The 27,799-nt window shown below is 42.7% G+C and overlaps 1 protein-coding gene across 2 annotated transcripts; it reads left to right on the forward strand.

The window, feature by feature from the left end:
* Nucleotides 1-883: 883 nt before the first annotated feature.
* On the forward strand, nucleotides 884-27,254 carry si:ch211-158d24.2 (multiple epidermal growth factor-like domains protein 9). 2 transcript variants are annotated; one of them, XM_020052858.3, is made up of 7 exons: nucleotides 884-1,628; nucleotides 3,170-3,226; nucleotides 5,770-5,968; nucleotides 16,544-16,683; nucleotides 19,742-19,891; nucleotides 24,364-24,633; nucleotides 24,738-27,254. In XM_020052858.3, exons 1-7 carry the CDS (start codon nucleotides 1,079-1,081, stop codon nucleotides 25,253-25,255), a joined length of 1,884 nt encoding a protein of 627 aa, XP_019908417.2. In that variant the 5' UTR covers nucleotides 884-1,078; the 3' UTR covers nucleotides 25,256-27,254. The 2 variants fall into 2 exon arrangements, with proteins under 2 accessions (XP_019908417.2, XP_010874516.2); XM_010876214.4 differs by lacking the exon at nucleotides 3,170-3,226 and having other exon boundaries at nucleotides 886-1,628.
* Nucleotides 27,255-27,799: the final 545 nt, after the last annotated feature.

Consider the following 27,799-nt stretch of genomic DNA (forward strand, 5'->3'; position numbering starts at 1 on the left):
TTGATTTGTGGTTTCATATAACATGTGTGAAACAGTTCTAACAATACATGGAAACAACCAGGTAAGGCAATGTTCTGGCCTAGATAAGGTGTACGGTAAAACTTACAATTGGGGTTATTGTTAGAGTTAAGGTTACTTTTATGCATTAAGGTTTAGGTGTTAGGGCTAGTTTAAGTATGTGTATATGGGTGTGTGAATACCTCCCTGTGTAAGTCTTAGATTGCTTGCTTTGTTCAGTTTTAACCAGGGGGTGGTTAAAGTTTATTTTTCTGTCTTTTGGTGTAGGCCTACAGCTTTCATTCATTTGTAAGCCAGTGGGAAACCTTGCCTTTAGGATGGCTATACTTCTGTCTTGTTCTGTGGAGCATCGCATGTCACTGCTGGTCATAAAAACAACAGCCTCACAGTGGCGCTCGCACACAATTGGAACAATGGGTGATTAGGCTACTGATCGCACTTTCCAGGGGTCAATGGATAATACCAGTAATATACATAATGTGCATTCACCATCACCATCATACTGTATTATTTTAATTCTATACTCGTGGATACATAAAATCGTCGATCTAACTGGGACCAGTCTAGACACAATATCCCAGAATATCTGTTTAGGTAGCTGTAGACTAGTCTCTCCAGTACATCGAGTAGGTTCAATGTCTAGGAACACAAGTGTATGCCTATCTACGTACGTGGTCTGTTGACTGATATGAAATTACTGTAAATGTGTAAGTGACATCTCATTGCACTTAATGCGTAATGGCACGATTAGATATTGAGCCAATCAAATGCCTTTGCGATGGGAAAACAAACGCATCTACGTTAGGTACGCATGCCACAAGACCTCTCATAATGCCCTCATTGGCTGAACAGTGTGACAATCTACAGTGTTTCTTTGCGCTGTGCTAGGTTGAACGGAAGGTGAAACGAAGAAGCTGCGGATAGAACGTTTCACAATCACTGGGCAACAATTGAGAACATTGTACAGGAGGACATCAATGGAGTACACGAGCTAGTCTATCCAGGGACGGGTCTGAGTCAGACCATAACTAGGGCTTTACATGGAGAGCTGAAATTTAATATGAGGTTAACGACCTTAATGATGTACATATCCTCGGCTTTGCTATTTGTTTTATACATTGGATTTTCTGATGCTGCACCTCGCGTCAACTCCTACGATGCGTCGCCTATCGCCAGGAAGCCTCGCTCAGCCTCCGCGAGCATGGAACCCCTTTCCACCACCTTGCCTAATCGGTTACCCGAGGACAGCTTTGTGATCGGCCCGCTAACGGGACTCACCCCGTCACCGACTATGGGTTTCACCCGTGCGACAAGGAAAACGATACCGGTATCGAAGATTGCTGTCTCGCCAACAACAACCACCCAGCCACCAACAGCGGACCCTACATTCCAAAGGCCAAACATAAAAATAATTTCCAGAGAACAAATAACGGCTTTAAGCTCCAGAACATCCAATTCGAGCAAAAGATCCACTGATGCGCAAACGTCCGTTTTTCCTCCAGAAAAAAGGCTGCAGACCATGGTCTCCATGGTTTCGCAGCGGACGACAAATGATGCATGGTCATTAGATAACATTCATGCATCGATTAGCTCCTCGGAGAATAGTCAAGGTGAGTAGGTTGTGTTTGCGCTTGGGTATTTTCACAATAACGTATCGGCGGATGTCACAATGGACATACAGTTGTCATTTTATATTGAGTATTGTAAATAATTTCCTCTGGCAGCCACACCTCCGAAATTGATAGCCTACACCTTATTATAAATAGTCTGATATGAATGAATGGAGTCTCTGGACTAATCACGTCACACATTCGCCTATGGTTGTGAAAATGTCAATTTTCATGCAGAAAATCAATACGTTACCAAAGACAGTCAAAACATGTCCGCATTAAGGGTTGATTTTGACGCAGAGCACAGGCGGAAGAAACTGACATTTGAAACAATAGATCATGGTCCTCAAGTCATGCACGTAATTTACCTTGCACAATTATGAAACATCCATATTAATTGGAACATACCCCATCAATATTTACCAAATACATGCTATTACTATAGGCTACAATTTTGCACATAGATCGGTCCGGAGAAGATCTATTAAATCATCGTATCAAGTCTTTAATTATATTGATCGAACCCGAGGGTAATGGGGTTTATTCGTTGTTCTTATTTTACCTCAGACATCTTTATGTCTGCGTGAAGCTATTGCATGTTTTTATTTTCAATAACATATAGGCCTAGTGGCATGCCTTGGTTGGAGATTGGTTTGATCCCTTTGTGTCTATTCCACATCCTAGATCAAGGAGGGGGAATGTGTTACTCTGCATCCAATCAAAATGACCAAACCAAGATATGAATGAGTCCGCGCTGTCTCAGCGGGTTCTTTCCCTCATCTTGAGTGTTCCGCTGTCTTTCTAGTGTTCCTTGCTATGTGCTTTATGTGAGGATAAATGTTCCGACAGATTCGCTTTGGAGATTGGGGTGAGCGACACTTGTGAAACACCTATTTTATTTTGGTGACCAGATGACTATTGAATTGTATGCCCTACCGCAGCCTAATGTCACTGGTAGTCAGAGATTCTATAATCTTAGTCAATATACACTCACCTAAAGGATTATTAGGAACACCATACTAATACTGTGTTTGACCCCCTTTCGCCTTCAGAACTGCCTTAATTCTACGTGGCATTGATTCAACAAGGTGCTGAAAGCATTCTTTAGAAATGTTGATGGGATGCATATCCAGGGCATGAAGCTCCCATTCCACCACATCCTAAAGATGCTCTATTGGGTTGAGTTCTGGTGACTGTGGGGGCCATTTCAGTACAGTGAACTCATTGTCATGTTCAAGAAACCAATTTGAAATGATTCGAGTTTTGTGACATGGTGCATTATCCTGCTGGAAGTAGCCATCAAAGGATGTGTACATGGTGGTCATATTGGGATGGACATGGTCAGAAACAATGCTCAGGTAGGCCGTGGCATTTAAACGATGCCCAATTGGCACTAAGGGGCCTAAAGTGTGCCAAGAAAACATCCCTCACACCATTACACCACCACCACCAGCCTGCACAGTGGTAACAAGGCATGATGGATCCATGTTCTCATTCTGTTTACGCCAAACTCTGACTCTACCATCTGAATGTCTCAACAGATATCGAGACTCATCAGACCAGGCAACATTCTTCCAGTCTTCAACTGTCCAATTTTGGTGAGCTCGTGCAAATTGTAGCCTCTTTTTCCTATTTGTAGTGGAGATGAGTGGTACCCGGGGGGGTCTTCTGCTGTTGTAGCCCATCCGCCTCAAGGTTGTGTGTGTTGTGGCTTCGCAAATGCTTTGCTGCATACCTCGGTTGTAACGAGTGGTTATTTCAGTCAAAGTTGCTCTTCTATCAGCGTGAATCAGTCGGTCCATTCTCCTCTGACCTCTAGCATCAACAAGGCATTTTCGCCCACAGCTGCATACTGGATGTTTTTCCTTTTTCACACCATTCTTTGTAAACCCAAGAAATGGTTGTGCCTGAAAATCCCAGTAACTGAGCAGATTGTGAAATACTCAGACCGGCCCGTCTGGCACCAACAACCATGCCACGCTCAAAATTGCTTAAATCACCTTTCTTTCCCATTCTGACATTCAGTTTGGAGTTCAGAAGATTGTCTTGACCAGGACCACAGCCCTAAATGCATTGAAGCAACTGCCATGTGATTGGTTGATTAGATAATTGCATTAATGAGAAATTGAACAGGTTTTCCTAATAATCCTTTAGGTGAGTGTATGTTCCAGTTCTGGTGTAAAGGTCAATCTGATAGTAATAATAAGGCCTTACCTTGCCTAAAGCCTCCTTCCCCAACACTGCCTGCCTGATGGGACCCCTTTCGTGTGTGTCACATTAGTGATTTAAATTATGTTGTTCTTTCTACCCTTGCCTGTCATTCAGAGACAGTACATTTGATATGACATGATGTATCTTCTGAGTTTAAACCACAATAGGCTATGTGGAGTGATAGTATCACCACTCTTCTATGTTTTAGTTACTAGCACAAACAGTATCACAGCCGCAGATTGTTGGGAAACTTGACTTTCTCATATAAATAAAGGTAAATAAATGAATCTTTATCTCAACCACACAGGTACATCTACACACCTGAACCATGTTGCCACACTGCTTCACGTGACTGAAACAAATTACTGTGAGAACAATGGACATTTCCTCTTTCACTGCATTTATTTCTCATTCAAACAGCAGTTTTGCCACTTTAAGGTTTGTCAGTTAATAATCAGTCACACGTACATTTCCCCTGCGCAGACAGGTTGCACAAGTCATGAGTTCTACATTTGTGCTCACCACATTGCTGAAGTTGCTGTTGGGTTAGTTTGAAGGGTGAACGTATCACATAAAAGCTGTAAGGGTTCCTGTTTGAGCCGCTCAATTTTTAGATTTAGGGACGGTTGAGGGATAAGTGTCCCAGGTATTTGTGAAGCACACGTCCGAGGTTTAAGCCAGGCATGTGCTCAAATGGTACTCGCTAAACAAGAAGTCCTTTGTGTGTGTGTTTGTGTGTGTGATCCATCTCTGTGTACATGTGGGGACCAGATGTCCCCACAAAGATATTAAAATGTTAAAAATGCATCCCCATTAGATTTCTTGGCAGGACCCCACAAGCAAAAGTGTAATTTCCAGCTCAAGGGGAGACTTGGCCAGAATGGCAGAAATGGCCACAGTGGTAGAATTGGGGTTACTTTTAGGTTTAAGCGTTAACAGTTAAGGTTAGGTTTTAGGACTTAGTTATGTTTTGATAGAAAGGTTGTGTTTTTGTGAATTAGGTTAGGGTTAAGGTTAGGTTTAGGGCAAGGGAATAGGAAATATTTTGGTGTCGGGGTTAGGTCTCAGGTCCCCACAAGGATAGAAAGACAAAGAGCTGTGCGGCCTGGTATGTCACAGGGTCTGGGGATGATCTTTTCTGACAGTTGTGCAGAGGAAGATGACTTCAGTTAACAAATAGAAAGCTGACAGAGCTCTCCATTCTTGCATAACCCAGCCCTTTTGCTGTTACATAAAGCTGGAAGAGAGGCAAGAGTTGGATGGTATTGTTGCAGAAAAATGCATTAAGTCATTTCTTATGGCAGATGGCACAGCGGTGTTCCCAAAGTTTGAAATGTGATGATGTACAAAATGTGCTATATTCACGTCAGGAAACATACAGAACAGTTGGCTATCAATGGTGAATGCAGAACAGCACCCACCCATTTTCCAAACTCATTTGAGGCCTCACTCTTGATTTATTTTTTTACCCTACTGCTGATTCCAACCAACTCGTCAACAAACCTTAATGTACTGAATCAGCTGTGATAAGTCACCATGATAAATAAAATGCACTTGCTACCATATTAACCCAACAAAATAAAAACAACATGTAATGCATCAATCCACAACGTTCGTAGTTGTCAGGGAAACAATACTGAACATTCTATTCCGGACCAGAATTCATTTGTCTGAAAAGTCACGTTACTGTAATGTCATTTGAACATCTTTAAGAGCTATTGCACCAGAACGAGCCGCCACATAGCCTAACTCCTCATGGTCTGCGCACGTCTCTCCTCCCTTCATCCCTCGCGTGGAAACCCATGAGAGAGACGTCGAAGGAACACTCCTATTCCATGCTCAGATAAATAATATATGGCCATTGTGTCAGTGTGAAATGCGGTGCCTTAACAATGTGCCTCCTCCTGTCTGTTGACGCCTCTCCCTGCAGAGCCTCTATGTAACTGCAGCAGCGAGGGGGTCCTGGACGTGGATGATTGTGACAAGAAGACGGGCCAGTGTGTCTGCATGCCCGGTTACGCCGGGCTTCTGTGCGAGGATTGTGAGGAGGGACATTTTACCAACGGCACCACCGGCTGCATGCCCTGCGGCTGCGACTCGTATGGAGCCGTCAACCACCTCTGCGACAGGTAAGCGTTCGGGACGAAATGCCGAACACCTAGAATAGAGTATTACCTATTAAACCTGGTTACTTTTAAACGCTTGACTCCGTGGCTGGGATTTAATCTGATCACAGGTTTGAATTGACCCAACATATGCAGTTTGTACCGTGAATTTGGAAACCATGCCGACAAAAGGTCCGCTAGCAAATGTAACTCTTTGGGATTTGCGTCTCTGCTTTTGAGCTTCTTTTGATATGCAGCTCTACACGTGGGCTCCTATAAGATGGTCCAGTACATTTAATTTGAAACGATTCACTGCGAGTTTGTTAAATAAGTGGAAAGCTCAGGAAGATATATTTTAGAAATCACAATTTACAGAATCTGTAAATCCAGAAAGAAGTATGTGGTCACAGCTGAGTTCACATCGCTGTATGCCCATTGGCAGAGTCAACGGTCTGAAGCAAGCAGGCAACCTAGAGAAATGTTTTATTTGAACAAAGTACATTTCCTTTGTTTTTTTCTTATAATGTATGACTCAGTACACATTATCATTTTCAGTGACCTGTCAGTAATTAGGGTTAACTGCCTGGTACAGATTTTAGCAACCATGGCAACTGGTTAGACCCACTAACTGCTTCCCCTGCTGTTTTTTACATTAATGGAAGGATCTACTGTAAGGGCTGAAATTCTAGGATAAGGTTTGCGAATAGGGACTGTGTTCAGTTTACCTTTACACTACAAGCATTTTGGTAACTTTTACATTTTTATGTTATCACAATCTTATTAGCAACTGGAGTTCTTCAGATGATCCAGGTGTCTGTAATTAATCCTGTCACTCAGTGTGGCCTTATCAAATGTAATATACAGGTGCTGGTCATATAATTAGAATATCATCAAAAAGTTGATTTATGTCAGTAATTCCATTCAAAAAGTGAAACTTGTATATTATATTCATTCATTACACACAGACTGATATTTCAAATGTTTATTTCTTTTAATTGTGATGATTATAACTGACAACTAATGAAAATCCCAAATTCAGTATATTAGAAAATTAGAATATTACTTAAGACCAATACAAAAAAATGATTTTTAGAAATGTTGGCCAACTGAAAAGTATGAACATGAAAAGTATGAGCATGTACAGCACTCAATACTTAGTTGGGGCTCCTTTTGCCTGAAGTACTGCAGCAATGCGGCGTGGCATGGAGTCGATCAGTCTGTGGCACTGCTCAGGTGTTATGAGAGCCCAGGTTGCTCTGATAGTGGCCTTCAGCTCTTCCGCATTGTTGGGTCTGGCGAATCGCATCTTCCTCTTCACAATACCCCATATATTTTCTATAGGGTTAAGGTCAGGCGAGTTTGCTGGCCAATTAAGAACAGGGATACCATGGTCCTTAAATCAGGTACTGGTAGCTTTGGCACTGTGTGCAGGTGCCAAGTCCTGTTGGAAAATGAAATCTGCATCTCCATAAAGTAGGTCAGCAGCAGGAAGCATGAAGTGCTCTAAAACTTCCTGGTAGACGGCTGCGTTGACCTTGGACCTCAGAAAACACAGTGGACCAACACCAGCAGATGACATGACACCCCAAACCATCACTGACTGTGGAAACTTTACACTGGACTTCAAGCAACGTTGATTCTGTGCCTCTCCTCTCTTCCTCCAGACTCTGGGACCTTGATTTCCAAAGGAAATGCAACATTTACTTTCATCAGAGAACATAACTTTGGACCACACAGCAGCAGTCCAGTCCTTTTTGTCTTTAGCCCAGGCGAGACGCTTCTGACGCTGTGTCTTGTTCAAGAGTGGCTTGACACAAGGAATGCGACAGCTGAAACCCATGTCTTGCATACGTTTGTGCGTGGTGGTTCTTGAAGCACTGACCGGGCATGGTTTTGTTTCACAATCCTCTCCAGGGTGTGGTTATCCCTATTGCTTGTACACTTTTTTCTACCACATCTTTTCCTTCCCTTCGCCTCCATTAATGTGATTGGACACAGAGCTCTGTGAACAGCCAGCCTCTTTAGCAATGACCTTTTGTGTCTTGCCCTCCTTGTGCAAGATGTCAATGGTCGTCTTTTGGACAGCTGTCAAGTCAGCAGTCTTCCCCATGATTGTGTAGCCTACAGAACTAAACAGAGACCATTTAAAGGCCTTTGCAGGTGTTTTGGGTTAATTAGCTGATTAGAGTGTGGCACCAGGTGTCTTCAATATTGAACCTTTTCACAATATTCAAATTTTCTGAGATACTGAATTTGGGGTTTTCATTAGTTGTCAATTATAGTCATCAAAATTAAAATAAATAAACACTTGAAATATATCAGTCTGTGTGTAATGAATGTATACATTATACAAGTTTCACTTTTTGAATGGAATTACTGAAATAAATCAACTTTTTGATGATATTCTAATTATATGACCAGCACCTGTGTGTATATATATATATATATATATATATATATATATATATATATATATATATATATATATATATATATATATACAGGTGTGGATGGTATTCTGTTCACTATAGGCCTTGTTGACCCCTTTACAAACATAGCGCTTATGGTTGTGACCATAATGCTCTATTTTGGTCTTGTCACTCCAAATTTCAGTGTCAAGGTGTTGTCGGGCATATTTTAACCAGGCTTTTTTGTAGCATTGGTGCAGTAAAGTCTCCTTTCTGGCAACTCGATCATGCAGCTCATTTTTGTTGAAGTATCTTCGTATTGTGCTCCTTAAAACAACCACACTGTCTTTTTCCTGAGCAGCCTGTATTTCTCCTGAGGTTACCTGTGTGTTTTTCTTTGTGTCCCGAACAATTGTAAGTTTTGGCTGAAATCTTTCTTGGTCTACCTAACCTTGGCTTGGTTTTAAGAGATTCACAAATTTTCCACTTCCTAATAAGTGATTGAACAGTAATGACTGGCATTTGTACGGCTTTGGATTGGTTTTTATGTCCTTTTTCATCTTTATTAAGTTCCAATACCTTGTTACGCAGGTCTTTTGAAAGTTATTTTCTGCTCCCCATGGCTTTTCTGCACCCCAGTATCTAGCCAGCTCAGTACGTCCACATGAGAGGTAACAAACTCATTGACTATTTATACACAGACACTAATTGCAATTTAAAAAGCCACAGGTGTTGGAAATATACCATTAATTGCCATTTTCACCTATATGTGTCACCTTGTGTGTCTGTAACTATGTGGTAATAAATGGCTTCATATGATCAGTATCCTTAAATAAAATAATTTTTTTGCATGATCAGTTATATTTTCAAAATCAATGCCAAAATGTCACAATTTCTGTCAGGGTATGCAAACCTATGAGCACAACTGTATATATACAGTTAGGTCCGGAAATATTTGGACACTGACAGATTTTACATAATTCTGGCTCTGTACGCCACCACAATGTATTTGAAATGAGCTGGCTTTGAGGCTTATGAATGGTTTGTACCTTGTGGGGAACCCTCTGTATTTGCTCTCGTGAAGTCTTCTCTTTATGGTAGACTTGGATAATGATATGCCTACCTCCTGGAGAGTGTTCTTCACTTGGCTGGATGTTGTGAAGAGGTTTTTGTTTACCATGGAAAGGATCCTACGATCATCCACCACTGTTGTCTTCTGTGGTCTTTTTGTGTTGCAAAGCTCACCAGAACGTTCTTTTTTTCTTAGAATGTACCAATGTGTTGATTAGGCCACTCCTAATGTTCCTATTATCTCTCTTATTGATTTTTTTTGCAGCCTAACGATGACATTGAGAGCTCTTTTGACCGCATGTGGTGGGTTCACAGCAACAGCTTCCAAATGCGAATGTCACACCTGGAATCATGTCCAGACCTTTTGCCTGCTTAATTGATGAAGAAATAATGGAGGAATAGCCTGCACCATTAAACAGGTTTTGAGTCAATTGTCCCATTACTTTTGGTCCTTTGAAAAAGAGGGGCTAAATATTAAAGAGATGTAATTCCTAAACCCTTTCTCAAATTTTGGTGAATACCCTCACATTAAAGGGATAGTTAATCTAAAAGTCATACTTATCTAAAAATTCACTACCAACAAAAGTTAGTCCAGAATGGACATAGGGTCATTTTGTTCCAACCCTCCAATAATTAGCTCTGTCCCCGGCTGTACTTAGCATTCTTAGCGTCATCCAATTTCTTGAATGGAAACTAATCGTCCCACTACAGCAAAGCCGCATTACAAGCGGAAAACTACATCGAAACACTTCAACTAGCGTTGGTTTTTTAAACTGTACATTGACCAAACAACTGGCGGAATTTGGTCAATCCAAACCAGCACCAGCAAACTATTTCATACAGCCATTCACAGAGCTTGTGGGCTTCGGGGATGACGTCATCGGGGTGGGAGTGAACTTTAACCTCCAGAAGCTACGCAAGGTGAGAGTTTCTCTAGCTGGCCCATCGTGAATATCGTCAGTGGGCTTCAGTTTTATTTCTATTGGAAAATGCCGCAATCGTGTTTTGTTTGCAAAGAAAGGATACAAGGGACCTGGGAGAGGAGACTTAGTGTTTCACTCGTTGCCATATCTTAATCCAGACATGTAATACTTAATTCCACCATTGACATTCAGGTATATTGACTTTTGTAAAAGCTACTTAAGTGGTTAAATAAATGAAATCATATACATTTGGTGTCTACCATTGTCTGATTAGCTTTGTTGGCATCAATTGAGTAGAACAGTATAGCTTTGAGCTAAAGCCTCCGAGTCAACGTTTGTGCACCAAAAACAATGGACCAGACGGTAGGTTTACATTCAAGGGGTTTAGCAGATTAGCTCAGTTCAGATAGACATGATTGAATGAATAGAAATGAGAAACTGTTAACATGTTGCTCATCATACTATAGACAATGCGAAAGCATCATCAAGCATTTACTAACTTTTGTTTACTGTACACACCTCCTCCCGAAAGAATGCGCGGATTCATGCAATTGTGAACAAAATTGACTGATAAATACAGGAAGAACCGCTTTATTTGAAAAGACAAATATATCGCGAGTTATACAACACCACTAGTCTTAGTTTGAAGTAGTTTTCCGCTTGCAATGGAGCTTTGCGATATTGGGACGATTAGTTTCCATTCATGAATTTGGACGATACTAAGAACACTACAGCCGGGGACAGAGCTGAATAATGGATGGATGGGAAAAAATTACTCTGTCCATTCTGGTCTAACTTTTGGTAAGTGAATTTTTATGTCAATATAATTTTTTGCCGAATTATCCCTTAAAAGCTGAGAGACTGCACTTTAAGCCCATTTTCATTATTTAACTGTAACTTGAACATATTTTGGTTAACAGCCAAAATAACAAAACTTGTGTCAGTGTCCAATTATTTCTGGACCTAACTCTATATATATATCAAATAAGAGAATTGAAAATTATGTATTACATTTTTGTCCCATTCCAGTAGAGATCAAGTGAGAACATGAAGGCACAGCTAGGCCAAGGGGTTATTCTGAGGGCAGGGACGTATGGAGCTAGCTCTGTCCTCATGCAGTAACAGCAACACACACAGAATGATCCTGCTCAGACAGTCTGAGCCCACACAGTGCTAACCCAGGTAGCGTAGCTGTGGTCTAACCTAGGCCAGACCAAGCCAGCTTAGCTAGCTCCCAGCAGGAAGGCACTGTGATTTACACAGATTAGCTGGCTCCCAGACCCCCCAGCCTCTCGCTTTAGATGATGTCTTATTTCACTGATGGACAATCCAGCCATTCACAGAGCTAGCCCCAGACATTTCTGGCCTCAGAATAACCCGCCTGGACACCTACTTGAGCTCTACTCTTCTGATATATTGGTTGTGTGATGGAATGAGGCAAAAGGCAAATTTTCTTAGGCTGTTTTCCCCTTTTGAATCCTACAAAGTAATTGCCATACCCATGTTTGCCATTCCATCACATTTTCTGTGGGTATCCATTCAGGGTGTCTGTGTTTGTTATTCTTCCTTAGAGGTCTTTTTAGTTGCATGGACAGAGCTTGGATTAAACTAATCACCTGCTGATTCCAGATCACTGCATAATACCGAACTGATCCAGCCTGAAACCTGGTAGAGGAACAGGATGTCATTGGCTTGCAGACGTCTGGATCCTGTGATTTCAACTTGAATTCTTTGAGCTTCATATTCCCTCAATTATAAATAATCTTGTCTAAATTGGATCTATGATTAGCATTTTTCTGATCTCTGTGGTGTCATGATCCAATAGAAATACAGTCCTCATAAGAAATACTCAAACAAGGTAATAGAAAAGTTTAGGTTAGGTATTTGTTGTGGTTATAGCACTGTTAGACTTACTACTTTGGTTGTTGTATTTCATATGAAATGGTTAGTTACAGCCATTTGAATCTGCTTGGTTCTTAGACCATTAGACCATGTTGGCAGGCAAGTGCTACTTCGGTCACCTGTAAGAACTGTGTCTGACTTTGTCCTGCCCATTGTGGTCTTTCCAAACATTTACAGGGGGCTAACAACAACCAGGATCTCAAAACTGCATCAGTATAAACTGCATCAGTACTGACTTCACTCTGTTTGTCTCTGTATAGCTAGGGGCTTGGAGAATGGATGGGCTAGGATGTTTGATGGAAATTAGACTAATCGGAAGCCTGTGGAAAAACAAGCTGTTGCTAAGAGATGGTAGCGTTGAGCCCCAGATAAATAGTGGGCTTCATGCTGCTGTTTCTTAGCAACTTGGTTAATGATTGTTTTCTGTGATTAAATCATAGCTTACTTCCATGTAATTATTAATTAGTGCCACAGTCAATTTACTACCAAAACAATCGTTCCAGCACAAATGACTTCCTTAAGCAATTAGTATTATATCAATAGTTTATGTGGGTCAATCCTTTAGGGACACTCTTTTTGAAGTTGCATGTTTATTTTCCAACCCCCTCTACAGTATGGGATGTGAGAAGTTTGTAATTAAATATTGATTTGGGTGCAGATGTTTCCTATTCTTTTAGTCTAATTCTTAATCTTCACTTTCTCTGTTTGCAACTCTGCATATTAGCATGCTGGAATTGTGATACATTTTGTATGAATACAACAACACACTTTTGTGTGAATATTTCAGGTTGTACTGATGCCTTTATTCTTTGGGTATTCAGTTGAAAAAGCCTGTTTTCTACGAAAAAGCATCTCCCCTTCCAAGTGGGTGTGATTGCACCAGTAACAACTACTGGGAGATGTAAATGTAAGGAGTTCCCAAGGAACACAAGTTCCTTTTGGTAGTCATGTCATGAAGCAGCTAAGCAGATTGCTGTGGTGGGAGCGTATTTGGCACCAAAGTTACCTGTCTGTTCATGAGGTCCTTTATCCAGACTTCATATTAACTGCTAATGGGTACTCCAGTCCCTTGGTCTAGAAGTTCTGTCCTGGAGTCCAGGCAGTAGGTAGGTGTGTGTTCTCTAAACCTGAGTGCACTTACCTGACATTTTTGCCTTACCAGCCTTGCAGGTAGCCCTCTCTGACAGGGAGGAACATAGGAGAGGGTGCTGTGCGGTAAGAGGACTAGTGCCAGGCCACTGCAGGTGACCTCACGTTAGATGGAGGCAGCCTCCCAGGATGGATTAGTGACAGGGACCCAGTGGGGAGGCTTTGTTCCTCTAATGACTGGAGCCGTGTTGTGTGGGGCTGTGACCATGGCTAGTGGCGCACTCCGCCTGACTCTACTCTGAGCTGGGTTACATAACTGTCCCAATGTGATATCCTGAGCCAGGGGTTCTCTGGAAAGCATCGCGACACTTGAACCCTGTCGCTGTTAAACTTCCTCTCTCTAAAGATGTGACCGTGTGAGCCCGGACTCTAAAACCTGACAATGCTTGCCGGCATTCTTCAGTTCTCCTGGTTCCCTGAGGCAGCAGAGTGTTCGGCCAAAGCTGCTGCGGCATGAACATGAGCTCGGTCTATTGTGATTCCCGAGCAGCGTATGGCTGCCATCGCCATGGCAGCAGCAGAACGGGGTTAAGCTAAGCTCCGTTGCCATGTGATACTGACCTAGTTAGTATGCGACTGTAACGCATAGAACAGCGGCTGAGCTAGTACAGCCTCCAGCCCAGTGAAACCCCACCAAAACAACAGCCCCCCTTCCTGTAGCCACACTGTCCCACGAGACAAAACCATGTCCCTGTCCTCCATGACCTTGTCTGTCCACCATGACCTGCAAACATTTTCTCCAGGCCCCAGCTTTGCTTTCCGTACCAACTCTGCTCAGTGTCCTTAATGATCCTGTGGTTGTTTCATCTAATCGTAATAACTACTCAGAGAATGTGTTTCCCAGCTACAAAGAAAACATTATCTCCTATCCAACATTTTTCTTTGTTTAGAAGAGTTTCAGTGAGACTCTGTAGTCATCGAAGGTGGGTTGGGAGTGATGCCAGTCAGGGAATTGGGCCACCGAGGATGAGATCAGTGCTGTCGTATAACATGTTATGGCCCGTCAAAAACATATTCATCTCTGAGATTTTCTCACCATCTGCTCTCTTTGGCGAGAAAAGAAAAGCCTCTTACATCAGTGAGACTGAATAACTGACAGTGACGCTGGGAACCCGCCTCCATATTTCCTGTCTCCTTTTGACAAAATAGAACCGGTTTCAGGAATAGCAATATTGTATTTGAACAGTTGAACAGTAAATAGCCGTCACTTACTGTGTCACTTCCCTGCGGTCCGTCCTGCAGTCTTTTGTCTGTGTGCATCAGACGCTGCTTAACTCCTGGTCTGGTTCTTCCCAGTAGACTGCACACGCCCTGCTAAGCATTAGCATCTCCATGACATTTGCATGAAAAGCAATGTTTTAACAAAGCTTTGAATAAGACCTATGTTATAAGGCCTCATTGGACACATTCAGGTAACTGCCCTTTCATTTGATATGATTGCTGATGTCCACAGATCTATATTGTTGATTTACAATTTATTTATTTATTATATATATATTGGTGCCTGGATGAAGATAAGCAGGGTGGGTCGTGGTCGGTGCCTGGATGAAGGCCAGCTGTTGGATGTGGTGTCGGAGGGCCAGTCGGGCATCAGGGTGTGCCGGCTTTTGCTTCCCTCTTCAGTCTGGCCCTCAAATCATCCCGACCACCTAATCATTACCAGCTTCTACTTGGCTCACTCCCATCTCCTCCCCACGTAATGCTGTGAAGTCCTGAATGTATGCGAAGGCTAATGTGAGGGCGCTCCGGATAAAAGCGTCTGAAGTGTAAATGGGAATCCGGCATGACTCGACACTTTGTGTTCCTCCTGTGAGACTAGGGGATCAGCCCCGCAGGATGTTGGGAGTTAGTGTGCGTGCGTCGCCCCGCCGATGTGCTGTCTGCAGTCGTCCCCTCCCTTTGCCGCTCTCCTGTCTGTGCAGCGTTTAATTCAGCCGGAGATCTGGCGTGTGCATTCTGCCACCCCGACGGTGCAGTCAGATGCGGTGTGTGCAGGTGACTGCAGGGGCGTTGTTTCCGCTGGTACAGAACACGTCAGCGATTGAACTAATGATGTGGAAACAGCTCAACGGGGGTGCTGAAGAGCTCAGGTTGAATTGGATTTAAGTGGACAAGAGAGACTAGATCATCAAAAAGAGAACACCCTCTGAACTGAGATGGCTTAGTTCGAGCTGTCAACAAACACGCACAGGGGGAATACGTGCACATCGTTATAAGTGCATGCAATGTTTAGCTTTAGCCTGTAAAGCTAATGATGAACAGTTATCCATTCTTCTTTCTATGTACTTACAGTCATTATATTTTGTGTCCTTCCAAAGGGCATTTTACTGTAATCGTAAACAAAGTGAATTCTTATTTTTATTTTTTTATCATAGCCCAGCCCTGCAGAGATGAGCAGCATGTCAAACGAGTGAATGCTCGAGACAGACCTTTCGTAACCCTTTCTTTTCAGTCATAGTAACCTTTCTACCCAGCAGGGGACTGCGTCAGGTAGGAGGGGTTCTTTTGTGTCTTGTTTAGAGCCCTTGAAATAAGCTGACCACATGTAGACGGTCCCACAGGTACTCTGACCCATTCACTCCTCAGAGTCGATGGCTAATAGCCTACGATGAGAGAACCTGGCAGAAAGCGACCCTTTCAGGCAGTGTTATCACGCCTGGCCTGTGGGCTGTGGGATCCAGGTGGCCTCAGTTTCTTGCCTCAGACCAGATGTTCCCACAGTTTTACTATCTGTGGTCATGACTCTAACATGCAGAACATGTTAGTGGAATTAAATATAAACTTTGAACTGTGGATGGGGCTAACCTGTGGCATTGAACCTGTTTGGAGTAGCTGTGCTCTCTCCACCACGGAGGGAAGGATGCACTCCTGACGGAGGCGATGCCAGTTATGGGTAGCAGATGGATTGACGGCAGAAACCACTCAGGGGAGTCTGTGGGATTTCAGGCGTGAAACCGTTAGAATCGTCCGCACACACAGTGCCACGGCTAATGCAATCCTGCCATCTGAGCAGAGCCAAACAGGCCAGTTCTCATTTCAGACTGTGTCTCTCAAACCCGCCGTTATGGACCCAAATTGGCCACGGCAGAAATGAAAGGCCGGGACGACCGAATAGGAAATGAACCAAAGCTCTCTTGTTGTTTCAGCTCGGGGACGTGCGCATGTAAGACGGGAGTGTACGGGCCCAAGTGTGACGAGTGCCACCCGGGGTTCTTCCGTTTCAGCAGTACCGGGTGCCAGCCGTGCCAGTGTAACGACCTTACCAACTACTGCCACCCACAATCTGGTGAGTCTTCTGTTATGCCGCCGCAGCTTCTATTACAAAGCACCGCGGTCGTACTTTCTCCATGCTGGCCGTTCATCCTGTGTGGGCCTGTTGTCTGTGTCTGTTGTCTGTGCCTGTTGTCTGTGCCTGTTGTCTGTCCCCCTCCTGCGGGTTGGTGTGTGATACTTCTTCAGAGGCTTGGAAGGGGTGGAGGATTGTTGCACCCATCTGTCTGCCATTGTGATAAAAAGCCATATGGCTTCCCTGGGATCAGAGCACGTTTTGGATTTACGTCCTTTTACTTCAGGTCTGACATCTACAACCCCAAAAAAGTTGGGACAGTGTGAAATGGAAATAAAACCATTTCAGAAGTGCAAATCATTGACCCTATATTCAATAGAAAATTATACAAAGACAACATAAATGTTGAAACTGAAAAATGCTATTGTTCCCTGAAAGATATATGCCTACTTTGATGCCAGCAACATGTTTTAAAAAAGCTAGGACAGGGGAAACAAAAGACTGGAAAATATTGTTAGATTAGATTCAACTTTATTGTCAAGTACAGTACAACAAAATGCAGTTGTAAAAAAGTTGTGTAATACAAAAAAATAACCTGTTGGAAAATCTCATAACTAATTAGGTTAATTGGAACCAGGTCAGTAACATGATTGGTTATAAAAAGAGCATCCCAGAGAAGATGAGGAGGGGTTCAGCACTCTATGAAAGACTATGCATGCAAATAGTGCAAAAAGAGTTTGGGGATCTCATATAATATGGTACATAATATAATTAAAGAATCCAGTGAAATCTCTGTACACAAGGGACAAGGCCAAAAACCAATATTAGAAGGCTGTGATTAGGGCCCTTAGACGGCACTGGATTAAAAACAGATAATTCTGTAGTGGACACTGCATGGGCTCAGGAACACTTCTGAAATACATTGTCTGTGAGCACAGTTTGTCGCTGTATCCACCAATGCCAGTTAAAACTCTACCATGCAAAAAAGAAACTCTGGGCCCGAGCTCATTAAAGATGGACTGAGGCTAAATGGAAAACCGTCCTGTTGTCTGACAAATACAATTTTGAAACAATTTTTGGGAACCATGGACGCTGGGTTCCTCTGGGCAAAAGAGGAAAGGGTCTGTTTGGATTGTTATCAGTGCACAGTTCAAAAGCCAACATCTGTGATGGTATTGGGGTGCATTAGCCCACATGGCATGGGCGAAGGCGCCATTAATGCTGTACAATATATACAGGTTTTGGGGCAGCATATGCTTCCATCCAGACCTTGTCTTTTTCAGGGAAGGCCTTGTTTATTTCAGTAAGACAATGCCAAACCACACCGTGCACATATGGAAAGAATGGAAAAACATTTCACTTTCAAAACTTATAGAGTATTTTTAAAAGAAGAGGTGATGCAACACAGTGGTAATCCCAATATCCCAATTGTCCCAGCTTTTTTGGTGTTGATGGCATCAATTTAGAAATGGCCATGTATTTTTCCAAAAACACTAAAATGTCTCTGGTTCAGCATTTGATATGTTGTCTTTGTACTCTTTTTAATTGAATATAGGGATTAAATGATTTGCACATCATTGTATTCTGTTTTTATTTGCATTTTATGCAGTGTCACAACTTTTTTGGAAACCGAGTTGTGCTAAGATGACCCTCTCAGTTGACTGGGCATTGTTAAATAGAAAACATTAGACTGTCTTTTTCCGATTAATATGACAGTGACCTGTTCCATTTCAATCTCAAAACTGGAAAATCAAACTGGTTGTTGTTCGTACCTCTTTGGCCATGACCAACAGTAGTCAGTCATGAGCAGAAAACTCCATTGACTCCATACCTGGAGTCAATTCCAAAATTATTTGTTTATTTGGTTCTGTATTCAGTTACTTGGGATTCAAAATAATGCAGTGACTGTAGGGTCAGAGGACAGGCTGTCAACTATATTTTAAGGTATTTACTGAATTAACCATTTACAAATTACAGTGCATTTTGTAAATTGTCACCCTCACTTTAGTGTTACCACAGTATTTGGAGAATTGACTACCGCTGTTTCTGTTAGGCAGGTGTATTTGTTTGCATTGTTAGCGCATGAACAACAGTGGAGTCAATGTCTTCATTACAGTCTTTGTATTTTGTGTCTGTTGCTGGTAATTGACAACATGAGGACCAAAGAGGTATCAATGAGAAGAAGTCCAAATGGCCATTGTGAGGCAGATAAATCATAATAAATCAATCAGAGAGACTGCCAAAACATTAGGCATGCCAAAGTCGACTGTTTGTGGTACACAACGAAGAATGCACTGGTGAGCTCAGCAATGCAAAATTACCTGGTATACTAAGGAAAATCTCTACAGTGGAAAAAAGAAAGAAAGAAAGAGACTCTTCAGGAGGTAAGCATAGATGTCATCTACTGCAGTAAATTACTACACAGAACTATGAACACTGAACTAGAGTGCAAACACAAGTTAACCATATAAATGTAACAAATCTTAAAGAGAGATCTGGGGTAACTTATTGTGGACAAAGAGTAACATTACTAGAGTGATGGTAAAAGTGTGGAGAAAAAAAGAGGAAATATGTGGAGAAAAAGGGACATAGCATACCAACTCATCAGTAAAATATGGTGGAAGGGGTGGACATGTTTGGTTGCCACTGGAACTGACTCCCTTGTCTTCACTGATGATGGTACTACTGAGAGGGTGCTTAATTGCCATTATAAACTGTCTAGAAACACAATTAAAATAGAAAAAATATAAAGTCTGGTCTCTCAGCCAATCACCATTAAGGTTTGAAACCACTAGGCTTATCATTTATATTAGATTACCATGTCAATCTGTGATTCACTTCTTTGTCATTGTGTGACTACAGCAAGTAATATCAAATTAATGTGAATGTATTTGCTAAAGCTGTAGACAGCCACCCAAGGTCCTGTTTTCCAAATGCATGTTGGCAGAACTCCTAAAGGTTCCCTCCTTTTCAAAACAGGCATCTGTCTGAACTGCCTGGGCAACACTCAAGGACCCAACAAAACTCCTAAAGGTTCTCTCCTTTTTAATTAAAACAGGAATCTGTCTGAACTGCCAGGGCAACACTCAAGGACCCAACTGTGAGGAATGCAAGCCACGGTTCTACCGCAGCTCTGGGGCTGCGACCACGGACGCCTGCGTCGCCTGCCCGTGTTTGAACACCAGCTCCACTGGCACCTGCCACACCGGTGAGTAGCCCCGCCCCCCCGCCTCACTTGAGCCATTCTTATAAGGCCTTGCTTTGATGCCTGGTTACTAAACTGTTGTACCTATCATCTTGGTTTCCTCTGCCTGGGAGACAGGAAGTGACCACAGAAGGAGGTGGCCCAGGAGTACTAGTAATGCTTCAACAGCAAACACTGTCAACTGTCAGTCACTGCCAAGGATAAAGGGGGTTCTGGTTACTACAAGCCCTGATACTTCTTATACATCATAGACTGTTTCAATGTACATTAATATCTGGACCCTCTAGTCCCTGCTAATCAGGCTTCTTCACAGAGCTGCTCACATCAGGTGAATCATAAAGGTGTCTGCTCATGTGGACACAAAAATTAGAACTTTTTTTTTTAAGTAGGCCAGCATTGAGTTGTTCCCATGCTAAACTGATACCTCATCAGCTGAACCGTGAACCTTCTGCCTGTCTGTTGGTCGGTCTCTCACCTCTTTCACCCTCCTCCCCACTCTGATCTGACCAATCAGCCACAACCATGTGACTGCTGACAGCTTTCCATTGGGTCCCAGCTGCCTGGCAACAGCCATGTGGAGGGGGTTCCGAGAACTGTCAGGTTGTGTTTGCCCAGCCAGGACTGTGCTGGGGTTGGGGGTGGGGAGGGGGGGGGGGGCTGTTCAGAAGCACTGGGAAGGGACTCGCTGGGCCGAGCTTTAACTGAGCGCTTTGTGCATCGCCGGCACAGCTGGGCCACTTCACAGCAAGCTAGTCAGGCAGCAATGGGGGGGGGGGGCACACATAGACTTCTTCAATTCACCAGGCAGGAGTGGGCAGAGTGTGTGGGTGTGTGTGTGGGGTGTGTGTGTGGGGGGGGGGTGCGCAAAGAGCACAGCCTTCTGAACTAAAATGTACCCGTGGCTCCCCGACCATAAACAGATGAGAGCTGCTGGATGGCGTATGAACAGAGTTTGGGAGGAGGGTGTTGACGGTGGCCTTTCAGAGTGCTTTGTGGGTTGCTGCAGCACCAATTCAGTGTTACGTTTAAGGGCCTAGCTGTTAAGCCTATAAAATATGCAAATTAGATGAAGAGTGTTTGTTTTAACTGAGTGGAAACAGATCTAATATTTCACGGTCTTTAGTGTGCCTGACTAAAAGCACTGGAGCTTCCCGAATCTTCTGCGGATGTGCGAATCACATTCTTTAAGTGAATATTCTCTAGAAGCAGAGAACAGGCTGCAGGCAATGGTGCTAAATCAACGTCTGCATGAGCAGAGTGTTGAACGTAACAGAACAAAATTTAATCCCAAAGTAAATCGTTACTGTCAGACAGGAAGCTGGCCATGTTTGTGCCAATGGTGCCAAAACTCAACAGGACACACCACTAGGTAGGCCACAGGTAGGCTCTGCTGCAGTTTAACAATATTCTTTCAAGAATTCACTGTACATGATTCATCACAACACTGTTGGCTACTTAAAAACAACATGGTATATCCCAAGATATTAAAGCATCATCAAACTTAGATGAAATGGTGACTAAGCAGAAGGATGATGCAATGGTCTTTCACCAGTAAAACTTGAAGACTTATTATTCACGTTTGAAGACATTGGTGTTTTTGTCTAACAGAAATGTGTTAATGTCATAACTGGCAGGGCAAGAGCAGGTAGAAACTCTGATCTGTTCAGTGGTACTAGGAGAAAGCAAATCACTGTGAGATTGCTTGCTCTGCCTTGGAAGCAATAAGTATGTGTGTATTATTTATGTATATTAAATTAGGGTGTCTTAATGTTGGCTGTCTTATATTCTTTACGGTCTTTGACTATGGTATTATAGACAGATCTGTTATGATCTGATCTGCAACTTCGCAAGAAGCTTTGATGCTATGGATCTTTTGGTCCGGCTGAATAAAGGTTTGGAAAAAAATGGTTCCACAGGCTTGTCTATACAGCCGCCCACGGGCAGAGAGGGGAAGATGAGAGTGAGGTATAAATGATGACTTTTCTGTGTAGAATGTGGGTCACTCATATTAAATGTTCTGTGCATAGCTTCTGTTTTCTCAATGGTACAGGATGCCTTGACTCATTCATCCTAAGGCTAATGGAACATTGACATGTATGAGTGTGTGCGATTGCATGCGAGTGTGTGTGTGTCTGTGTGTGTGTTGAGGAGAGAAAGAACTGGACTGAAAATGAAGCGCAGGCCTGCCAGTGGTATTGCATATGTAAGTCCAGATTGTACAGTATCAGTCTGGGAAGGTTCTTTGCCCCCAGCCGTTGCAGAGTGGGTCATGTTCTCTTCTGGTGATGTAATGCATCACTTCTCACTCTGACCATTGTGTTTCCATTGCAATTAGCCCAGGGTTAAACCCAACCAATCAGATACTGTCTCTAGATAAGAGGTCTTATCGCTCTTCAATTTTAACGGTCTAGCTATTTTCTAGGATTTTACTGTTGCTTTAAAAGTGTTTTTTGCCTGTAGCACACATTAGGTATGTGCATTTAATTTCTTGATAACCTTGCTTAACAGGAGAGCATCCTCATTTGCCCTAATGACATGCAGTAAGCAATAGATTACCATGTTCAATATATATTTGGTGTCAGACCTCTTGGGTCCTTTAAAGGGATTTGACAGTTAGTGATGTCATTAGGAGCCCCCAGACCTAGCGGTCCCCCTGCCTTGCCGGGGCTTCGGGCCATTTGCCAGTGACAGTACGTCTCCAGGAACTGGCTTGAGGGCCCCGTTTTTTAAACTATTCAGTGCTTAAATCCAATCCGGATTTGGCATTCTGATGCCACCTAGTGTTGGTTTGTGCTAAGTGTCATGATTTTTAACTGCTGTATTCCTAAACAAAAATGTTACTGTTGATAATCATGTCTAAAATAATTTAATATTTTCAAGTATTTTACTAGTTTTCTTTTGTTTACAAGGTTTAGAAAATATTTTGAGTTGAAATCAGTTTGTTCTGTTTAGGGATATCCTATGACACTTCATCAACCTTAGCATTACAATAAATGCTGGTAAGGCAGGACCTATGCAGATCTTACATTCTGACTGAACTCATACTATCAACAAGCACACCTACAGTATTTGCCACAACGTGTAATCCAGTATTATGGGAAGGTCATCAAACATGCAATATGTAATGCTCTGCTCTGTGTTTGAAAAGCTTTTTGTGTTGAAATGTTTTTGACACGAACCTTAAAGTTTTCAGAAAGCCTTGGCTTCCCATTATTAAGGTAGACCTAACTTTTTGGGCTGCTGGTGTGTATAGTTTTTGCAGCTAACACTCCTCTGTAGGTATGTAGTCCTGAATTACCTCCTATATAAGCACAAAATTAGTGAAATGAAAGTGATTATCCATGCTGGAAATATTACCTTAACATTCTGAAAGGGCCTAGACCAGTGTTTCTCAATGGGGGCAGTATTGTCCCTCAGGCTGCATTCAGAGGACGATGGGGGGCGCTGGAAGCAATATTTTGGAAAGTGGGTCATTGAGGTGCCATAGGGGGGCGTTTGTTTTAAAGCGAATTTACACCTAAAATTCACAACAATACAAGTTTAAAGTTTCAACTACTTGCAAAAAACTGTGGTCTGCAACATTAAAACCTGGCAGTTTGTTTCTGTCAGCTTCTTGTGGAGCCGCTCCGTGCTGCCTTAACGGGAACTGGGCGGCAGAGTATCCTCCATAAAATTTCACCCACATGGCATTTAATGTGTAAACTCTTGATTATGGATGCTCTCTTTCTTGGTATTACCTGTGGAAGAATTTCTTTCTCTTAAAAGTGTTCATTTCTCTGAGGGATACATCGTGAACACCTTATCGCAGTGTTTACACATTTACAACATGGATATTCCACTGTTGGACCCCTGAAAGCAACATTGCGTCCAGCATTCAGACACACATGAAAACAATATTCAATACATGTAGCTTTGTTGACATGACTGCAATACAACCAGGCCTAGGGCTCTCACTAACTTTCAAAGGTTTTTTACTTATTTACTTATAAAGTTAATCCTTCTGCTTTTACCCCTTGATAAGTGCCAGTTTGTTTTCTGTTGGAACAATTCATAAGAATGATTGTTTGGCATTTCTGATTTTGACTGTTAAATTGCTAGCTGTTTCTTATTGGCTGCTGTTTGTTTCCCTGGGAAACGAATAAATCTGTTTGTCATTCAATTATGTGCTTTTTTGATAACAACAATTATAATAACAACAATAATTATAATCATAACAATAATAATAATAAATATTAATATTCAGGGCAATTAGCCGGCCACTAATTTGATGGGGGTTGGTAAATGACCTGGATAATGGATAGGGGGCGCTGGCCCAAAGAAGGTTGAGACCCACTGACAAATAGTGTTTCTCATGTATCTATGTCTTAAAATACGCAAAAGTTTTATGTCTTGATTTTTTTTGCAGCGGTTTTCACCATATTTTAATACTTTTGTACTTTAAGACAAAGTAAACGGATGAACTTCTGTTTCCCTAGACTCCGAGGGCTTCCCGGTGTGTGACCAGTGCCTGTCCGCGTACAGTGGTCCGCTGTGTGACCAGTGCCAGGCCGGCTTCTACAGTGCCAGAGGTGCGTGTGTGTCCTGCGACTGCAGTGGGAATGCTGACCCAATGGGCCCGGCCCAGCTCTGCAACCCTCACACTGGCCAGTGCCTGAGCTGTTCCTTCAACACCACAGGCCCTCAGTGCCAGGTCTGTGCCCCCGGCTTCACGGGGGATGCCCGCGCCCACAACTGCACTAGTCCAGGTTTGTGCAATCATTGCGGACTACCGGTACTGATGATGTCGTCGCGTAAGCGGCGGGTTGCCAATAAATGCCTGTTCACATTGCGTGTCGTTTGTCTTTCATAGAGGCACGGATAATTCCTAACCTGGAGGCGACGATTACAACGGGCGCCCCTAAAACCGATGTTACCCCCCTCGCTTCGACCCCCGGCACCAAAAGCCTGAGCTCCACGATTCCCGCCAGCGCCACCGCCTCCACCACCAAGTCCAGCGCCTCGGTGAGCGTCACCACCACCCAGGCTCTGCTCACTAGCCTAGGCAGCCCCACGGAGAACACCACAGCCGCGCTGACGGAGGTCTCCTGGACCCAGTTCAACATCATCGTCCTGGCTGTTATCATCCTGGTGGTGCTGCTGTTGCTGGGCTTCGTGGGCGGGGTGTACACCTACCGAGAGTACCAGAACCGCAAGCTGAACGCCCCATTCTGGACCATCGAGCTGAAAGAGGACAACATCAGCTTCAGCAGTTACCACGACAGCATTCCCAACGCCGACGTGTCAGGCCTGCTGGAGGATGAGGCCAACGAGCCGGCGCCTAACGGCCAGCTGGCTCTTACCACGCAGGGAAACTGCTACAAGGCCTAGCCCACGGGGCAGACGACGAGCACACTGTGGACAGACTGGACGCACACAGAGAAGCTTTCCGGCCCGGCTACCTGCCTCACCAGACGGACACATTAATAGGGTGGACTTTCAAAGCTGCTGGACGCTAAACCGAAAGCTCCATGTGTAATTCTACTGACTCTACCCACCTCGTCCCGGCCGTCAGCGAAACAGATGGACAGTGAAACCCACAGGGTGATGGACAGACGGTTGCGAAGATGTGGTGATGTGTTTCTGTTTTTTGTCCTGAGAGATTTGAATGATTCACGGATAAGGTCTGAAGAAGAGTAGTCTTTGGTCGTGCCTGCAGGGGGCACTGTTGTAAGCAGATGTCGATGGTTGTGATGGGGTGTTCGTCCTTGCAACTGTGTAGGACTTGTCTGTGGTGTTTGGCATAAGGCCCCCCCCATTGGAGCTCACAGGGCATCAGGCTACACTAGGAGCCCTAGAATTCAAATGGACTAACAGTTATACTACTTGGACACAGTTTTGTTTAGACAATGATTGTTATTTAATTCATTTTAATTTATTTATTATTTATTGTTTCAGGTTTTGATCCTTGGGATAAATGTTGCACATGTTTGATGTGTTTTTAATGGCATTTTAATTTGTGAGCTATATTGAATGCAAATTTGAAAAGGGCAAAATGTTTTCATGTGTATGTTTTTTGTGAAAGATATTGGGGAATGTGAAGGCTGCTGGATTTATGACCTTGTGTTTTCTTTTCAGTTGTATTATGTATGAAGAATTTCCATATCCTTACCATGAGTATTATTGAGAAATGTTTGGATAATATAAAACATGCATTTTCCCCTCGCAAAATACTACTGTTCACTGCAGGTCAGTAGTTCCCATTGGCTATTATAATCTTCAATTACCTATATAATGACCGTGTGCTAATCTAATGGTCTATGTTATGCCTACCTCAACGGCAGTTGTTGAACACCTTGTTCCAAACGTAGTTGTAGTTTAATAAGGCTAGTTGGTAGGCTTTTAGGACAATATAATGCCAGTTTCAATTCCTAATTTGGTTTCATCAATACAAAATAGAAATAGATTTTTGTGATGTGTAGCTGGCAGCTTCAAAATAATCCTGCGCAAATTATTTTGTTTATAAACTAAAATGAATATCCTATATTTGTTTCTGTAAAAAGTGTAATGAATCTGGAATTTCAACCTTTGTTTCATCTGGCCTTTTTTCCCACTACTTTTTCTGTGCTTGTATTTGATCCCCCAACAGTAATCCCATGCCAATACAATATAATGTGTATGTGTGTCGAATCATGTTACAAAATACGGATAATCACTCTAAACCAACTCATTACGTTCGAATCTCAGTCGGGATAATGTCCCTGCACTGTTTTTGTAGTAAACAGCCTCATTCAAATTGTTACATTTAAAGCACCCAATTGTGATGTAAAATGAATTGTTGCGGCGTGTGTAAGAGCGTTTCATTTCATGCACAATACATTTTATTCATCCACTGCGATGCTGATCTGACAACCAATTCTCTGTAACAAAAAATATCACCTAGAAAGGGGATCACATATGAGCACCTGAAAATTCCAAATAAGGCCACGTGTACAAATTAGTAAATTTCTCTTTAAGCTAGTAAGGGAAGTCACTCCTCAGGTACTGCCTCTTTCCCCAGTGCGGTCACTGTAAATAAGAATAGGAAATTGTACAAATAAATGTGAATAGGATCATTATAATTGTACAGGTAGTGAGCAATGTGCACTCAGAACAGTCCCGCACTGAATGACTCAACTGGTCTTAACGGCTTAAATATGGTCAGGACACAGTCCACATAGGAAATTAACTGTCAGTAGACCTTCCCTCTGAATTGTGTTGCAGGATAGATGGTATCTACCCAAAACACTGTTTTTAATAAAATAATTCATGGGGAAGAATTTGTAAATATTACACACTGAAAATGTCCTACACAATGTCAAATAAAATTGGGTTTTATTGGTCTAATTGAGTCTTTAATTGTTTGGCGTCTTTTATATTTGCAGAGTTTGTATTCCAATATTGTTTTTACGGTGGCTGGATTTGTATGAATGGAGAAGGGAGTAGAAGGTGCTCTGCCAATGTGCGTCAAGGTGAAACAATCAAGGAAAACTCACAACATCCGTTCCACATGTAAAACCTAAATGGCCTTCATCACTGTAATCCTACAAAGTCAATGTGCCAACACTCATAGGGTTCTAAGGGACGCAGTTAGGTCAGTTATGGTTTCTAGTCTTGATGAGGTGTGGTATGGTAGACCTCTACAGATAGATCAGTTATGGTTGGTAGTCTTAATGAGGTGTGGTATGGTAGACCTCTACAGATAGATCAGTTATGGTTGGTAGTCTTAATGAGGTGTGGTGCGGTAGACCTCTACAGATAGATCAGTTATGGTTGGTAGTCTTAATGAGGTGTGGTGTGGTAGACCTCTACAGATAGATCAGTTATGGTTGGTAGTCTTAATGAGGTGTGGTGTGGTAGACCTCTACAGATAGATCAGTTATGGTTGGTAGTCTT

This window comes from Esox lucius, chromosome 13, assembly GCF_011004845.1.
Source record: "Esox lucius isolate fEsoLuc1 chromosome 13, fEsoLuc1.pri, whole genome shotgun sequence".
Lineage (NCBI taxonomy): Eukaryota > Metazoa > Chordata > Actinopteri > Esociformes > Esocidae > Esox > Esox lucius.

Bases quoted from the DNA above. Each gene is read 5' to 3' on its own strand.
- si:ch211-158d24.2 (XM_020052858.3), top strand. From the start codon at position 1,079: ATGAGGTTAACGACCTTAATGATGTACATATCCTCGGCTTTGCTATTT. The intron at 3,227-5,769 runs GTGAGCTCGTGC...CTCTCCCTGCAG, and splicing joins TCTTCAACTGTCCAATTTTG to AGCCTCTATGTAACTGCAGC. The intron at 5,969-16,543 runs GTAAGCGTTCGG...TTGTTGTTTCAG, and splicing joins GTCAACCACCTCTGCGACAG to CTCGGGGACGTGCGCATGTA.